General features: G+C 43.5%; 2 protein-coding genes across 2 annotated transcripts; both read right to left on the reverse strand.

The window, feature by feature from the left end:
- Nucleotides 1-564: 564 nt before the first annotated feature.
- plk1 (polo-like kinase 1) lies at nucleotides 565-7,548 on the reverse strand. Its single transcript, XM_080760303.1, has 11 exons — nucleotides 6,850-7,548; nucleotides 5,611-5,779; nucleotides 5,067-5,211; nucleotides 4,676-4,769; nucleotides 3,833-4,052; nucleotides 3,677-3,722; nucleotides 3,424-3,539; nucleotides 2,585-2,662; nucleotides 2,203-2,357; nucleotides 1,538-1,720; nucleotides 565-869 (listed from the first exon to the last, which is right to left on the reverse strand). The coding sequence occupies exons 1-11, from the start codon at nucleotides 7,207-7,209 to the stop codon at nucleotides 675-677; spliced, it is 1,761 nt and encodes a 586-aa protein (XP_080616429.1). The 5' UTR covers nucleotides 7,210-7,548; the 3' UTR covers nucleotides 565-674.
- A 4,953-nt stretch (nucleotides 7,549-12,501) lies between these two features.
- Nucleotides 12,502-14,663, reverse strand: rasd3 (RASD family member 3; the record flags this gene model as incomplete). Its single annotated transcript, XM_080760537.1, has 3 exons — nucleotides 12,502-12,702; nucleotides 13,386-13,676; nucleotides 14,493-14,663. The coding sequence occupies 3 exons, from the start codon at nucleotides 14,661-14,663 to the stop codon at nucleotides 12,502-12,504; spliced, it is 663 nt and encodes a 220-aa protein (XP_080616663.1).
- Nucleotides 14,664-15,320: the final 657 nt, after the last annotated feature.

A 15,320-nucleotide genomic window follows, 5' to 3' on the forward strand; every position in this document is an offset into this window, starting at 1 on the left:
TCACCAGCACCCAATCATATTAGATTGTTTTTTCAAGGTCGAAACATAGCAGGCGTTTTGAGCTCATCGATCTGGTACTTTGCAATTATCCAAAAAAATAATATATATATATATATATATATATATATATATATATATAGTTTCCACCCGACAGATGATATATAAAATAGGGGGCATTATTCTGCTTAACAGCTTTGTATGAGCCCTCAATCTTTTTTTGTTCTTCCCTAGACTGAAATTGGAAGCTTTTCAGTGCTTTGGGCCCCAGTCAACTGACCAGCACTGTGCAAATCACTATTTGAACTTATGCTTGCTAAAAAACAACATTTAATTAAGCTACAACAGTAATTTCTGTGTAAGCCCATGGCCCACCAGCTGAGAATTGCTGTACTACAGTACAGATGCTTGACTGCCTCAAGTCTGGATGACCACACTAAAACATGCACAGCTATCGTTTGTTTCCACAGCACACCAGATCTAGCCAGCAGATGCATTACAAATTACATAACTTTCTTGATTAAATCATGCCTAAACAAACCACCAGTTATTTTATATTGCTCAAATTCTCTTTATTCAAAAGGAGACATTAATACAAAATTTAAAACACATTTCAAAGTTAAACATAGAAACAAAACGAACTCAAAAAATATAACCCCAAAGTGGCTTCAGATTCTTTACGATTGTGCTGCAGTGTACTTGGAGCTGAGCAGCTTCTCCACCATCGTCTTGGCATAGCGCATCCTGGTAGCCAGCTCCTTGCAGCAGCCAAACTCCTCCAGCAAGGACAGCTTGAAGGTGCGGAAGACTCGCTTCTCATCGATATATGTCACGGCACCCATCAGGGGGCATAGGATCAGCTTGGCGTGGTCCTGGAGGAGATGAAAACAATGTCCTTCGTTACGCCACGTGCAATCCTGAGTGTTCATTTGTGATGGAGCGTGTAAAGGAGCCGACTCACAACAGCGTTGTTTCCTAAGCATATATGTGGAATTATGAGGTTTAGATAATATCATTCTACACGGGTATGTTCTTGCGGTCGTTCTAATTCCAGTTGAAGAAATTGCAGGTTGAAATATATACATTATGAAATATTTTAGAGTGGGGTTTTATGGAAGATGCTTCTGAACTGCTAGTTTGACCTGTAGATCCGGCCAATTCGACCATTAAAAAAAAAAGCGTGCAATTGTTAATCAAGATAAGAGTTTGAAATATTTGTCAGTGACATAAAGTCATATCACCTATGCCTATGCCCCAACTATCAACGCTTAAGCACTGTGGAGGCAGCACATGGACCGATCTGCATGTTGTCGGTCTGCCATTACTCTTGGGTGCAGTACGTTAAGACTACCGTAGTCATTGGTCCGACAAACGACAACCCACCTCGAACCCCAACCGCAAGCACGGGAGCAGGCGCACGGGAGCAGGAGCATTAGTTCGACATGCGGACGCATGTCGAACTAATGCTCCTGCTCCTGTGCGCCTGTCGGATTTACATGCGGTCCCCCATTACCCTTCGGATGCAGTGACGTTTACCAACCTGGAAGAAGTTAATCTGGACTGTGCCGTTGGACAGGTGCAGCACGATGGCACTCTTGGTCCTGAACCAGTGGGAGAGGTAGGGCAGGCGCGCCAGCTCGTCACCGTCTCTACGTGCCATGTTGGCACCAGCCTTGAGAAGGTGCTCGCTCATGTAGCTACGGAAGTACTTGAGCAACGTTATCTGCAAGAGAGGCGATAAAACAATCTGGGTCAATTAAGTGATAAGGATTAACATTAAAAAAGAGGAAGCAGTGAGCAAAAAAAAAAAAGGAAAAAAAAGTCTAAAGAGTCAAGACCTCCGTGGATAATGCTGTAATGCTCACCACTGAATGAATACGTCAAGATAGATCAGATAGGGTTAACATGAGATCTCATGTATAAAAGTTGTTCCAAGCATGGTGGAAATACCACACTGGGCAGATAAGTGAAATCCTTTCCAACTGCCAGACAGTGGTAGACCAGAATAGTATATCTTAACACCTACAGTTTTTGATCCTGGTCAACTGTCAAGCCAGATCATGGGAACAAAACTAGCCATGGATCCCACATTTTCACAAACCTTTCAAGACATCTGGCTCCCAGTTTTTAGCTCCATACCCACCAATAGCAGAGTTAGTAACATCTTGAATGTTTATTTATTTTTTAAGTTAGAGAACCACTGACCTTCTTGGTGAGCGCGGAAGGGTAGGAGCGTACACTGATGTAGCTCTCTGCATTGGCTTTGTCAATGTACTGCAGGCTTTCTCCATCAGTGTACATCATCAACCGGGTGTAGTCGTTGAAGAGCACACCAACACTGTTGTCACACAGCTGGTAGCCTGGAACACGCAACAGAAATACTGAATACACGATCCATACAGCTTTACTACGCAAAGAAGAAATGACATAAGGCAAGTCTATATAGAAAAATGCACATTATTTCAGTACTGCGACTAGTTCTACCCCTGCAAACAATCACATAAGAATTCTGTTTCAAGAGGTTTTATTAATATACATGCGTGATTTGGAAGCAGAATACAAGATTTAGAAATTGTGTGTGTCTTACCTAGACCGTATTTATCAGAGTAGTCCACCCATTTGCTGATCCAGAAGATGGGGATACATGCAGGGTCTTCTGCCTCTTCTGAAAGTGCACAAACAGAATGATTGTCAGCGTCAGGTGGCTTCAGTAAAAAAAGAAATGTATATCACAATTGCTACTAAGTACCAGTAAGACGCGCAAACGCGGGAAGCGAACGCAGCTGAGACCCTGCAGATCATGTCTGTCTGTCTGTGTGTCTGTCCCGCTGTTACTGTATATGTGGACCTGGCCCCTTTTGTGCCCATATATGGAGCTGAGTGGACCTGGCCGCTTTTGTGCCCATATATGGAGCTGAGTGATTGCTGATGCAACACACTCCATATTTGGATAGCGGGACAGACACACAGACAGACATGATCTGCTAGGTCTCATAGTAAGTGCTCACTGGTTCGCAAAAAGACCTGCATTCAAAATGTTCGACAAATACAAAAATAAATTGTTCCAATATACAAGCCCACAACACATCAGCATTGAGCTATTAAAAATAGACAAAGTATAAACGAGGGCTTTAAGTGTCTTTTCTTTTTATACATTACAATAAAAGTAACTTGTAAGGGTGCAGTCACACCAAACTTTGATTCACCCCAACTCAAATTTTAAGATAATAGCAATAGTTCAGTATTTGACTGGAAATAATATACCTCAAACAGTACTAGGGTAAATATACTTTCTTTCTAGTCATTGGTCAGCATTTACAAGGTTATCATCATATCAAGTGCAGTGATCAGCCAAGAGGCCATGTGTAGCTTGGGGTGACATCTGAACAGACATTTGAGAGGACTTTACAAAGTGTTTGCTCTGACCTTCGCGTATGAGTGACCTCTCCGATGGCTTTTTTGCAAGAAAAGTGTTGAGCTGCTGTAACATGTCCGACAGGTTGCAGTCTGGTCCCTCTGGTGCATCCCTGCCCGCAACCTCCCTGTGAATACAGAACCAGAACTCAATTAATCTGTACTGGTCTGGACGCTGTCCAAGAACCAGAGGAGAAACCTCTCAATATATCATTGTGGTCAGGCAGAAACCTAGCCTAAATGTATGCCGTTGTAAATGTCTCACCTTACTGCAGGCTCATCTTTCGCCTCCAGCTTAAATTCTGATCCTCCTGGAAAAATAAGAAAAGATGGTCATGATCAATGGCTGCCTCTAGTACGTTTCATGATGCATTGTGTAGTACAGTTTCTACCGTTGAGGGGGGGGGGGGGGGGGGGATACCTTTGTTGTTTAGTGCAGTGAGTGGCCGTCTCATCTCCACAGCTGTGGAAGGGGCGATGGAGAAACGTGGGGGCAAAGTGAGGCATGTGGTGGGCAGGTGCGTGGGGACATAACCCTGGGTGAAGAACTCGTCTGTCTGCAGCTGTGCAATGGTGGGCCTCTGGGCGGGATCCGCGTGCAGCATCCGCTTGATGAGCGAGGCCGCTAATGGGTTGACGTTCTGCAGAGGAAGTGAGAGTTACAGGTGAGGACGGAGCAGAGCAAGGGTGATCACACAGAAAATAAAATTGAGGAAATGCTGGAGGTACAGGTTTAACCCATTCTAAAAACGCCTTCTAAAAACCTAACCTTTTGAAAACCTTCAAATTAAAAAAATAATAATAATAAAAAGAAGACATTACATTCCGTGCTCAATTCCGGCCAATCACTTTGTGTCTTCACTTTTCAGCGCTCACTTTTTAAATCTCTCAATATGTACTTTGCTCAGCCAAATCAAATCATCGCTATGGGGTGATCAGCCAATCAAATCATTGTGTATGTGTTCACACAAACGGACAAAGCGGGCACTAGCCCCTCAAAAAAAATGCTAGATGTTTAGCAACAACTAATGAGCCACAGAGGTAGCAACTAGCTCCCAGATTGAAAGGTATAAGACTTTAAAACAACATGGGCAATGTTGAATGAGTTTAATTGTGCCAATATAGGCTGTAATGCAGTAAGTCGCAGCTTGCCGGTTTGATTCACGATCCCCATGACCTTTCCTGCGTGACCGTCTCTACTGTGTACTATCCACAAAGTTAGAAAAGCTCCAAAATATCTTTAATCCGTGGGGTGTCAACTTACCCAGGGGATGGTATAGCTGTTCTTCTTGATCCGGGTGTATGTCTCCTTCAGACAGGACGTCTCAAATGGAGGCTTACCCACCAACAGAGTGTATCTGGGAAGAAGAAAGGAGGAATGAGGGGTCGGTCAATAACCTGATTGTGACAATGTCAACATTACTTTGTAAGCATCAAAAGGAAACCAGTTTCACTTTCTGCAGATGAAATGATGCAGTGCACGACACAGGTTTTTTAATATACATACATATTCAATATTTTTATTCTATTCTTTTTATTGCCGTTCCCTGAAAGGGGTTCCATATGTGCTTGTCTGCTTGGTGATCTACAATATTTCCATTATATTCCAATAGCATTTAATGACAAGGAAAAATGCAACTAAACATTGAACGTACAGGATGCACCCAAGTGACCAGACGTCCACCTCGAAGCTGTGGCCCTTCTTGCAAAGCACTTCAGGGGCTATGTAGTTGGGTGTTCCACACAAGGTCTTCTTCCTCTCGCCATCGTACTCGATCTTAGTTGCAAGGCCAAAGTCCCCTTGTGGAGCGAGATAAAGATTCATTATTTTCTGACTTGTGTCATTCAAATGATTACAACTTTTGCGAGTTGAGGAGTGCGTGTGCCTGTTAGTGGACAAACAGGTTTGTTGTGATTGTGTCATTATGGAAAAAAGAAAATAGGATAAGCACATCCCACAGGACCAAAGATTCTAGTCAGTGCAAAGAATATCCACATAGTGCACATGAGAATACTGCTCTCCCATATTTTAACAAACATGAACGTTTCACCCATACAAGGGCTTCAGCAACATTATGCAGCCCCTTGCATTGGGCGAAATGTTACTTGTTCTTGTCATTTAAACAAAATATGGGAGAGCAGTACATTGTGTTGCGTAGCATGTGGCACTGGATGTGTCACAGCATGCAAATAACTTACCTATTTTGACCATCATGTCGTCGCTGAGGAAGATATTTCCCAGTTTTAGATCTCTATGGATGACTCTGTTGTTGTGGAGATACCGGCAGCCGTTCAGCAGCTGCGTCATGAAGTAACGCGCCTCTGGTTCAGTCACTGCCTTTCGGCGCTTGTGTAGTTCCAGCAGAGACTGAGATAGAACACAATGTTGGCATTGTTATAGTTTGATTTACAGACCCAATAAAAATCACAATGAAATTTGATTTGTTAAAGGAGGGCCACTTCACCCCTTTTGCAACCAGATCTTATTTGAATGTTTGGGAGACAATATTTAGACAGTACGGTATTTCAAAGTGTCCATGGGCTCCATGCTGTCCTGGACACTGGGCTCACTTATTTCCTAGACTAAATCAAGATAGCTTTGAGAAGGAAGAGAAGTGGTCATGTGACTGGGCTGCGCCATGAATACATGGCAGTGAATGGAGCGGTTGGACCAGGTCATAACAAACATTATTTATGAAGCCATGTCTCCATCAGTTTGGAAGCACTCGTTTTCAGTAAAGCAATGTCCTGGCTGCTGCCTCTTATGTGCTAATTCAAAACAGGTGGTACACGTACAGGGCAGTTGAGTGATATCTAACTAGGACTTCCAAACTCCAGAACTTAGAAAAAGAATCACCTGCAAGGACACTAAGTAGCTCATAACATGTAAGCAGTGGATTTTTATGAGCCATTAACTTATATGGTAAGATGGCCACGGTCTGCATATGGAGAATATTAAAAATTAAAAAAAATCTTGAATATCTTTGAATGCACACAATCTTTTCAGATTCAGAACGACTGGGCTAGATTGATTAACATACAAAACAATTACAAACCATGAGCCTATAGGAAATGACTGGTACGGTAGACAAGCAGGACAACAGGCAAACCGTCGCTGTGACAAATGCATTGCAATGGCTGTAAAACACTTTATAGCCTAAAGACCTAGCCCAAACATTTGAGAATCTAAATGTTTGGGCTACTAAAGACCATAGGGGGAAATCTTCTAGAAGGGCGATTACGGTAGACATTAATGTAAACATGTACATGTAAACAAATTAGCCTTGGATCAAGAGTAGCATACTTGTATTACAGTATTTTCTTTTATCGATTTTCACATTTTTATTGTATCTCAAATACACCCATGATTCACACTTCATAGTCTTGAGCGAAGGCTATAGACAAAGACTATAATAAACAAAACCACTCTATACATACTCTCCGTCTGCAGATTTCCAAGACGACGAACACGAAGTCATCGTCCTCGAAGAAGCCGTGGAAGCCCACGATGTGCGGGTTGTCGAGGCTCTTGTGAATGGCGATCTCCGAGGTCATCTTCTCTCTCTGGTGCTGCTTCATGATCATGGACTTAGCCACGATCTTGCCGGCGAACACCTTGCCGGTCTCCATGTCCGTGATCTCGTAGCACTTGGCGAAGCCCCCCTTGCCCAGGAACCGGCCCCGGGTGTACTTCTTCTTGGTCCGCGGGTCGACCAGCACGTCTGGGATCTCCTTCAGGGTGGAGGGTACGGAGGACTTGGGGTCGACATAGGCCGGCTTCGCAACGCCCGCAGACATTGTTGTTGCTGTTTTAAAAGTTATTCGGTAGTTTAAGTAGTAGAACCACGACAAAATCTTCGGTAGTTTTAGTAAATTCGAAAAGACCCCAAAACAACCGTTGCCTCGACAAACGTTGTGTTGAATGCTAGCCAACGGGCTTCTCTCTCTTCTTGTTGCGTGCAGTCCAGTCCTTCGATCAAAACAACAAACCCGAACTAAACCGACGCCAAAACCTTTTTGTTTAAATGTATAAAAGTATTGCAGTCTGTAAAAATAATAATATTCGCGTCAACAAACAAACTAAAAGCACACTGACGACAAACTGGAATGCCTCTCTCTCTCTCTCCACTCTCTGCTGTTCTTGTGAAAACAGCACTGCAGCAGTTTAAAAGTTTAAATTGCTGCTTCGCTTGTGACGGCGCCCTCTGATTGGCCCACTCGAATTAAATTCCGTCGCAGTGCATCTTGGGGGAAAACAACAAAGCATCCAATCAGTGCGCTGGGACGTCACGCCAGAGGAAAATGATTGGCTGTTGATGACAGGAAGAGCCCCCGCACTGCTCTCTGGGAATTGTCGTCTATGCGGAATATGCAGATAAAGATATTATCTATATTAATAATGCTATATGGGAATATATCGACCATCTACTTTGAATTAATTAATTCATTTAAAAATAGTAATAGTAATAACTATAAAGCACCTTTAAAAACAGTGCTTTACATAAAGATAATATAATAAACAATAACATTTATTTTTAATCAAACAAACATGTAAACGAAACGGTTTTAGAAGATGCATAGAGACCAGTAGTTCTCAAAGTGGACCCCCACCCCCACCGTTTGTATTTTTGGTGACACGTGGTTCAAGGGGGCCCACTGCAAAATTATGTAACAATGTTACTACTAGTCTTTACTGTATTGCTGCTATGATAGCTGAATTCTCCCCCATGCAGGGCAGGGAATAATACCGCTTTATCATACCGTACAATCTTTATACACATGTTTTCTTGGAAAGCTTGGTTTAACCATGGAGGCATTATGGAGGGTATTAGTGGTGGGTTATGTATTATATCAGCTGTCTCAGTCTGTCACGTTCAGACACACACGTGCAGAGAAGCACACACACACACACACACACACACACACACACACACACACACACACACACACACACAGACTTTCCTCTGTGGGAATGTTTTTTTTCTTTACTTTTTCCACTAGATAACAGGGGTAGTATATGTCCACCTGTAAAACATGTGTTTTATGTCACGTGAGGGACAAAACAAACAGCAGACATGTAGTTAAACTGAGCTGACATCTCATCTGATACAGCCAGAGACCTATACGAACCAAATCACATACAGTATTGCTGTTTCTCACATATGAAATCTTTTCAGATTTGGCACAAACATGGGGTCAAATAAGTTCCACTGCTATGCCACCAAACGTCAAGAAGTGTAACTCAAAACCCGCCATAAAAGCGCCCATGTCTGCAATTTGTAACTGGTCCTAGAAAAGCCCAATGTGTTTTCGTTCTGCTAGCTGTGCTTGTGTTTGTGCACTGAACCAACTGACTAAGCGAGGCAGCCCTGTAGGTTTTTCTTTATGGTTGAGGTCATTACTGTATGAGTCTGACGCTATCTGACAAGGTTACGTGTATTCTTATTTCTGTTGTCCTGCATATAATGCAAGCTTTGTTGAGGCTGTACCCTGCTGTTGTATACCATTGTTCATTACTTACTTACTTACTTACCCCTTCAAGCCAACAACACCTGAGTCCAGCTATCCCCAAGTGACAAGTGTGGGCCTTTGTGCAGTGTGTGGCCCAAGTGTGGTGTTTATTTTGTGTGTGATGTTTTTATTTGACCTATACTGTATCTACAGTATCTTGATCTCTTGCACTGTAACTGTCTGTGTCTAAAAACTGCAGTGCTACCTCTGGCAACTGAATTGACCTTGCAGGATCAATACAGGGCTTAACTTATACTCTTAGTGTTATAATCATCATGCTGATAATAACAAACTATCCTTACACCTGGGAAAAACTGAATCCATTCTCTTCGGATCAAATAGTAATCTCATGCAGCAAGACAGATGGCTTCTTGGTTAGAGTGGATGACAATATTATCACACGAAAAGATGAAATTACCTACCTAGATTCCATCCTGGAGGCTAATCTTTCCGGTGATAAAATGGCCACCAACGGAATCAAAAAAGTCAATCAAAGAACAAGATTCGTTACAGGATCTGTTCAACAAAAACACCTTGAAGACCTTAACAGGAGCCCTCGTACAAGGTTTCTTCGACTATGCATGCACCTCTTGGTACCACAGCACCTCAAAGGCCCTTAAAACAAGGCTCCAGACCTCCCAAAACAAACTGGCCGAACGCCCCGAACCCACCTCACCCCTGCCCACTTTGACAGGCTGGAATGGCTTAGGGTCGACGACGCAATGCAATGGGTCTGGTCCACAAGATTCGATACACTACCAAGATACCCATGTATCTGTCTAAATATCAAACCATGTACAACCCAGATTCGGCACAAACTATTGACTAAATTATTTTCGCTCCTATGCCACCAAAATGTGGAACGCCCTACCAACAGTCATTAAGACATGCGAATCCCTTGACTCCTTCAAAACCGCTCTCAAAGGGCACCTACGGACGGCTGCAATTCGAAACTGGCCCCTGTAAAATTGGAATCCCCCCCCTCCTTTATGATGAATTCCTGTTCTGTTCTGTGGCTATATAGAAGTGTCTATTTTGTCTGTATGTTTTGATGAATTGAACAAGGTGGACCCTCTTGTAAGTGTAATGCTTTATTGGGTCGTCCACTCACAGTTAACAGTCTTTGTATTGAGTTTGTGCTTGAAATGTACTGTATTTCTGCAAACTGTTAATAAATATTTCAATCAATCAAAAGAATCGCTATATGCCCATTAGGCCTACTGTTGTTATTCTTCAATTTAGCCTAAGTGTTTATCTTTGTAGCGTAGATAGGGGTTAGTGTGCGTTGCATAATGCGTACACAGTGAGTGAACATCCTGGAGCAGAGTTGAACAATAACCCTGCGGTACACAGTGTTCACCTTCTTCTCTGTATTTCTGTATACCTTCTCCCCTCATTTTACCAAAAGTAGGAGCAGTTGAGACGAATAACAGTCTAAATCCATACTAATTATCCATAATGTATAAATTATGGACAGGGGTCAGGACAGCAAAGGCTGTTATTCGTCTCAACAGCTCATAGTGGAAAAACAAAAATCTGCCACCTCCAACCTCTCTGTTATGCTAGTGGCTTCGTGCCTGTGTTGTCTCTGTTTTAGTGGCTGGCCAACATTAGAGCATGCAGATGAGAAGGACGCATGCCTGAGAGGAGCGAGATAAGAGCAGAACAAGAGGACGATGAGTGGACAGATGAATGAGAGAAGAGTGTGCATGTGTGTGTGTGTGTGTGTGTGTGTGTGTGTGTGTGTGTGTGTTTTTATTTATTGGAGATGGACTATAATTGTCATATTATGATTGCGAGGGGGGGTCAGTGGGACCTATTATTAGAACCACTGAATGACAGAATATGTGTGTTTGAGTCAGTGAATAAATGACATTGATATTCTTTGTCTGTTTTGCTTCCTTCAATTACCTAATTTGCATATTTAAATGTACAATTTCAGAAAATGTGTAATACAATAAATCCTTATTCAACTATTAATTACATTTTTACCTATTCACCTATCACGTATATACGGAGCTCCATACGTGTAGGGCCTGCCCTACACTGTAGGCCTACTGTAGGTGAAAATTTACAAAATGTGTGATAAATATGAAAAAGCTATTCCTGTGGAAGGGTTATAATATATTAATTTACTTATATTGATCCTATAAACAATTTATTATAGGTATGGTTTTGCCCACTCAATTCATAAACGTTCCAATTTTGGAGGTCTGGCTCATGGACTGGTTCTGAACTGAACCGGTTCCCAACCGGTGGAAAAAGGTGCCTATAAGGCTAGACAGTGCAAAGCATAGCTTACTCTTTTCTTACATTTGTGCAAGTATTTAATAGTTGCTGTATGGATTTGATACAATCTCTTTCAGACTTTCCCCCCTTGAGCCCCCTATACCGGGAATATGAATCCCTGCCATCCGGCCAATGGTTAAAGACCCCTGTTACTAAAACCAACAGGTACAAATTCTCATTCATACCTACCTCCATCCGAGCCGTCAACAAGGGAAGCAGGAGGAGGTAGATGTAGTTACACTCGGTGCACTTTAGCCCTGGTTGCACTTTATATTTAATGTAACATCTGTATCTTGTGATAATGTATACATATGTCTGTTGTTATGTAGTGCCCAGTTTGGGACATATGAATAAACTTGACCTTGAGATATTCTATATGAAAGATTGGTTAAGTTAACCAACTTTCCTCTTCCACTGGATTTGAACCCAGTGCTGAAATTTGTACTAAGTTTGTGTCAAGATCCTGTGTCTAGGTGAGACATAACCTTTGACTCGATGTAGGCCTAAATATCTCAATGAAAGAGCGGGGAGACCAAATACAACAATTGTCCAAGTTAAATTGTATTAATTAACATACAGATTGGACAAAATTGATGAATTGATTGATGAAAATTTTGATGAATTTAAAAAAGGTACATAGTGCCACTTTAAGGCATGGGTGTTGGAATAACTGCAGCTATATCATTGAGAAGCGAAACTAGCAGGGGCACAATCTGAGATTGTAGATAAAACAATGAAACAAATAAATGGCTGACAATCATCAAAAACAAAAGCCAAATTTATTTACAAGACCAGCATATATTGTAGACTATATGACCTCCTGTACACACACAATCTCACACATAGGTGCTGATGATTCTTTATATGCCTATACAGGTAGTTTAGTAATGTGGATGGATGACCAGAAGACATGAACATGACATGCAGACCAGCTGCTCATATTTCACACAGAGGCAATAAAGCAGGTGTTTGGGTTTCATCTCAAGACCCAAAAATATACCTTTGGCGTCTCCCCAGGACATAATAGTCTCACGAGCCAGACTGTTGCCTCTCACACTTTTTCAAATTGTACACGGGATAAGATACAACATTGTATCTTCTTCAGTGACGGTTCATGATAGGATGGTAGGACAAGATTCTTCAGTGGACGTGTTAACCACTTTGTAGATAGAGCGTTCGTCAGATTGTTTTTCTTTTTAAGAAATCTAGAAAACTCTGATGAATGTTTTGCCGAGAATGACACGGACAGAGTTGATGTGGTAAAGCACAAAAAAGCATTGGTTCGTGAGCTCACGATAAAACACAGCTGTTGTTCTTCTTCAGCGGTGGTCTCTTCTTCACGTCGTTCACGGCGGGGGCCGTGTCTCTGCGGCGCTGCAGCGCCGGGGTCAGCTGGTGTGGCAGGTTGACGTGCTGCAGCAGAGCGCGGAACACGCCCACCGCGTTGCCTCCAGTTTGAGCCGACGCCTCCACGAAGCTGGCGTCCCACTCCTAGAGGGTTGTTGTTGTGAAGAGACAAATTATTTAGGAGTGTGTACACAGTAGAAACAAGAAACTATAGCACACTCAGTCTGTATTATAAATGCAATTTGCCGGTGCACGGCTCACAGGGAAAATAATAGCCAGCACTCCAAAGTCCTTCTGGTACTTTTAATTCATTCAAGGGCAAGGCACGAGCAGCATTTCGTCTGTGCATGCTGCCTGTGCCTTAAGGCAAGGGGGGTGCATACGTTGGTTAGACATACCGACAGTCCGACAGGCATTAGTCCCGACAACACCGTTGCTCGGACTCGCTCCCGACATGTGTGGCCGGTTAACCTAACCCGTTGCCGGGTGAAACTCACCAGTGGCTCCCGACATGCGTGTCAGGTTAAAACTAACCCATGGCAGGTTAAGACTAACCTGTGGCTTCCTGTGAGGTCGGGTTTAGGTTTTGGGTAGGGTGTCGTGTCGGACTAATGTCTGTCAGACTGTTGTCTGTATGTCGGACCAAATACATGCACCAGTGCTGGCTAATTATTGTCTTATTAGGAGTATGGTACATTCTCAGAGACATATTAAGAGGGGTCCGTGGCCTAATGCGTACTAAACGGAGGTTCCTTAAAACATAAGAGTTTGATAAGAACCACTGAAGTAACAGCTGCGAAACAACCAGCCATGCACGTCACACACACCTTCTCCACGACGGCCATGACGTCGGCAGCCAGCAACACGCGACCCTCCGCCACCGTCAGGTCGGCCTTGTTGCCCACCACGGTGATGGGCGGGGCGGGAGCCGAGGAGTCCGAGTCACCACCCCCCCTCCGCAGCTCCAGGATCTCCTCCCGCAGCCGCCGCACCTCCTCCAGCGAGGCCGGGTCGTCCACGGCGTACACCAGCGCGAACGCGTCGCTGTGGCGGATGCACAGCTCACGCATGGCCGGGAACGAGTAGAAGCCGCTGGTGTCCAGGATCTCCAGGCGCACCTTGAGATGATGAGATCAGATATAGGGTTTAGATTAGATAAGACCTGTGGTCCGCAGGCACCTTGGCTGGCAATCCAGTCTGGCAGTGTGCCAGAGTAAACTAAAGACCTGGAGGCGTGATCAATGCCATTTGGCTATTCTGAGTGGCCAAAGAGCATTGATCACGCCTCCAGGTCTTTAGTTTACTCAAGTTAGGGAATAAGACCTGGTACTTCAGGCACGCAAAATACAGCCCTAAAGGCCTTTCATGATCTATCAACACTGTCTCTACACCACTTGGGGTTAATAGGCCTACATATTTTGTTCCTTTTTTTTAACCAAATGCCATGGACATATCGTTGCTGTCGACATAATTAAGAATCACTTCAACCACTTTATCCCTATAGTGTCTGCAGTGGCCAAATAAAGTATTTCATCATGTGCATTGGTGGTTCTTGACATGAAAAAGTTTGAACTGAGTGCACACCAGGGGGTCCCAAATAAGATGTTTAGCTCACTCTACAGTAAAAAAAACAAACCAACGTACATTTTAGTTTTAGCCTACATGGAATATCTGAAGTCACGTAGGCCTACGTGCCTGGAATAGTGGAATTGGAACCAGGCAAAGTCACAGCTGTGCACATTTCCTAAATTACAATTAATTATTGACTTATCACCAAATTCGCATTGAGGCAAACGTATATACAAGTAGACAATCTTACAAGCCAACACAATAGGCGTTCTTGACTCAGCTTGTTATTTTTATTTTTTGTATTTAGTCAGCAGCAGTGTAGCACAAAATAAATATTAAGAGAGAGAGAGACAGAGAAAACGCACTTTGCCTCCGCCTGCAGCATCATACTCCAGCGCGTGGAGCTCCTCCACAGTGGGGGTGTACTTGTGGAGGTAGCGGTCGTGCAGGAAGCGGAGGATCAGAGCGCTCTTCCCGACCCCCGCTGCGCCCAGGAACACCAGGCGCACCGTGGTGCTGCCGTCTCCAACAGGCATGGTGCTCGGTCCGGTTCGGTCCGCGGCTGGCTGGTTGGTTCAGGTTGGTTGGTTGGTTTTCAATGGTTTAAGTTTGGTATTACAATAAATAAGACCCAATAGAAAATTTAACTTAAAGTTTAAAACCCATAAAGTGTTCTGTTGAATCAATTATTGTGTCCAATGCTAACCAATTCTGTGGTGATGATGACTGATCATATGCTGCAGGTGCGTGAGCCTTTTGTTCACCACGGTGCACCGTGCAAGTTAACGCAGACCTAGGCTACTTATAGCCTACAATAGGCTGGAGATGATGGCTCCGCCCACAGTCACACCTCTCTCTCTCTCTCTCTCTCTCTCTCTCTCTCTCTCTCTCTCTCTCTCTCTCTCTCTCTCTCTCTCTCTCTCTCTCTCTCTCTGTCAAATACACGGACCCTCCCCCCTCTCTCTCTGATAGTCTCTCTTCTTTTGCTCTCACCTCTATTTTTCTCGCCCAGCCCTCTCTCTCCCTGTAGGGGGGGCATTGGGAGGTTTGTAGGCATATAATGTATAGGTGAGGCACTACAGTACAGTACAGTAATTAGTATTAAAAAAATCACACCCATGTGAAGTGAGGGGCGCTCCTATCATCTTACAACAGAAATTATGGATGTTGAGTGTATAGTCTTATGCTCTGGT

This window comes from Protomyctophum bolini (genome assembly GCF_963924005.1).
Source record: "Protomyctophum bolini genome assembly, chromosome: 3".
In the NCBI taxonomy this organism is placed as follows: Eukaryota; Metazoa; Chordata; class Actinopteri; order Myctophiformes; family Myctophidae; genus Protomyctophum; species Protomyctophum bolini.

Bases quoted from the DNA above. Each gene is read 5' to 3' on its own strand.
- plk1 (XM_080760303.1), bottom strand. From the start codon at position 7,209: ATGTCTGCGGGCGTTGCGAAGCCGGCCTATGTCGACCCCAAGTCCTCC. The intron at 4,053-4,675 runs GTAAGTTGACAC...CTTCCTCTGCAG, and splicing joins ACAGCTATACCATCCCCTGG to AACGTCAACCCATTAGCGGC. The intron at 1,721-2,202 runs GTCAGTGGTTCT...CCTCTCTTGCAG, and splicing joins CTTCCGCGCTCACCAAGAAG to ATAACGTTGCTCAAGTACTT.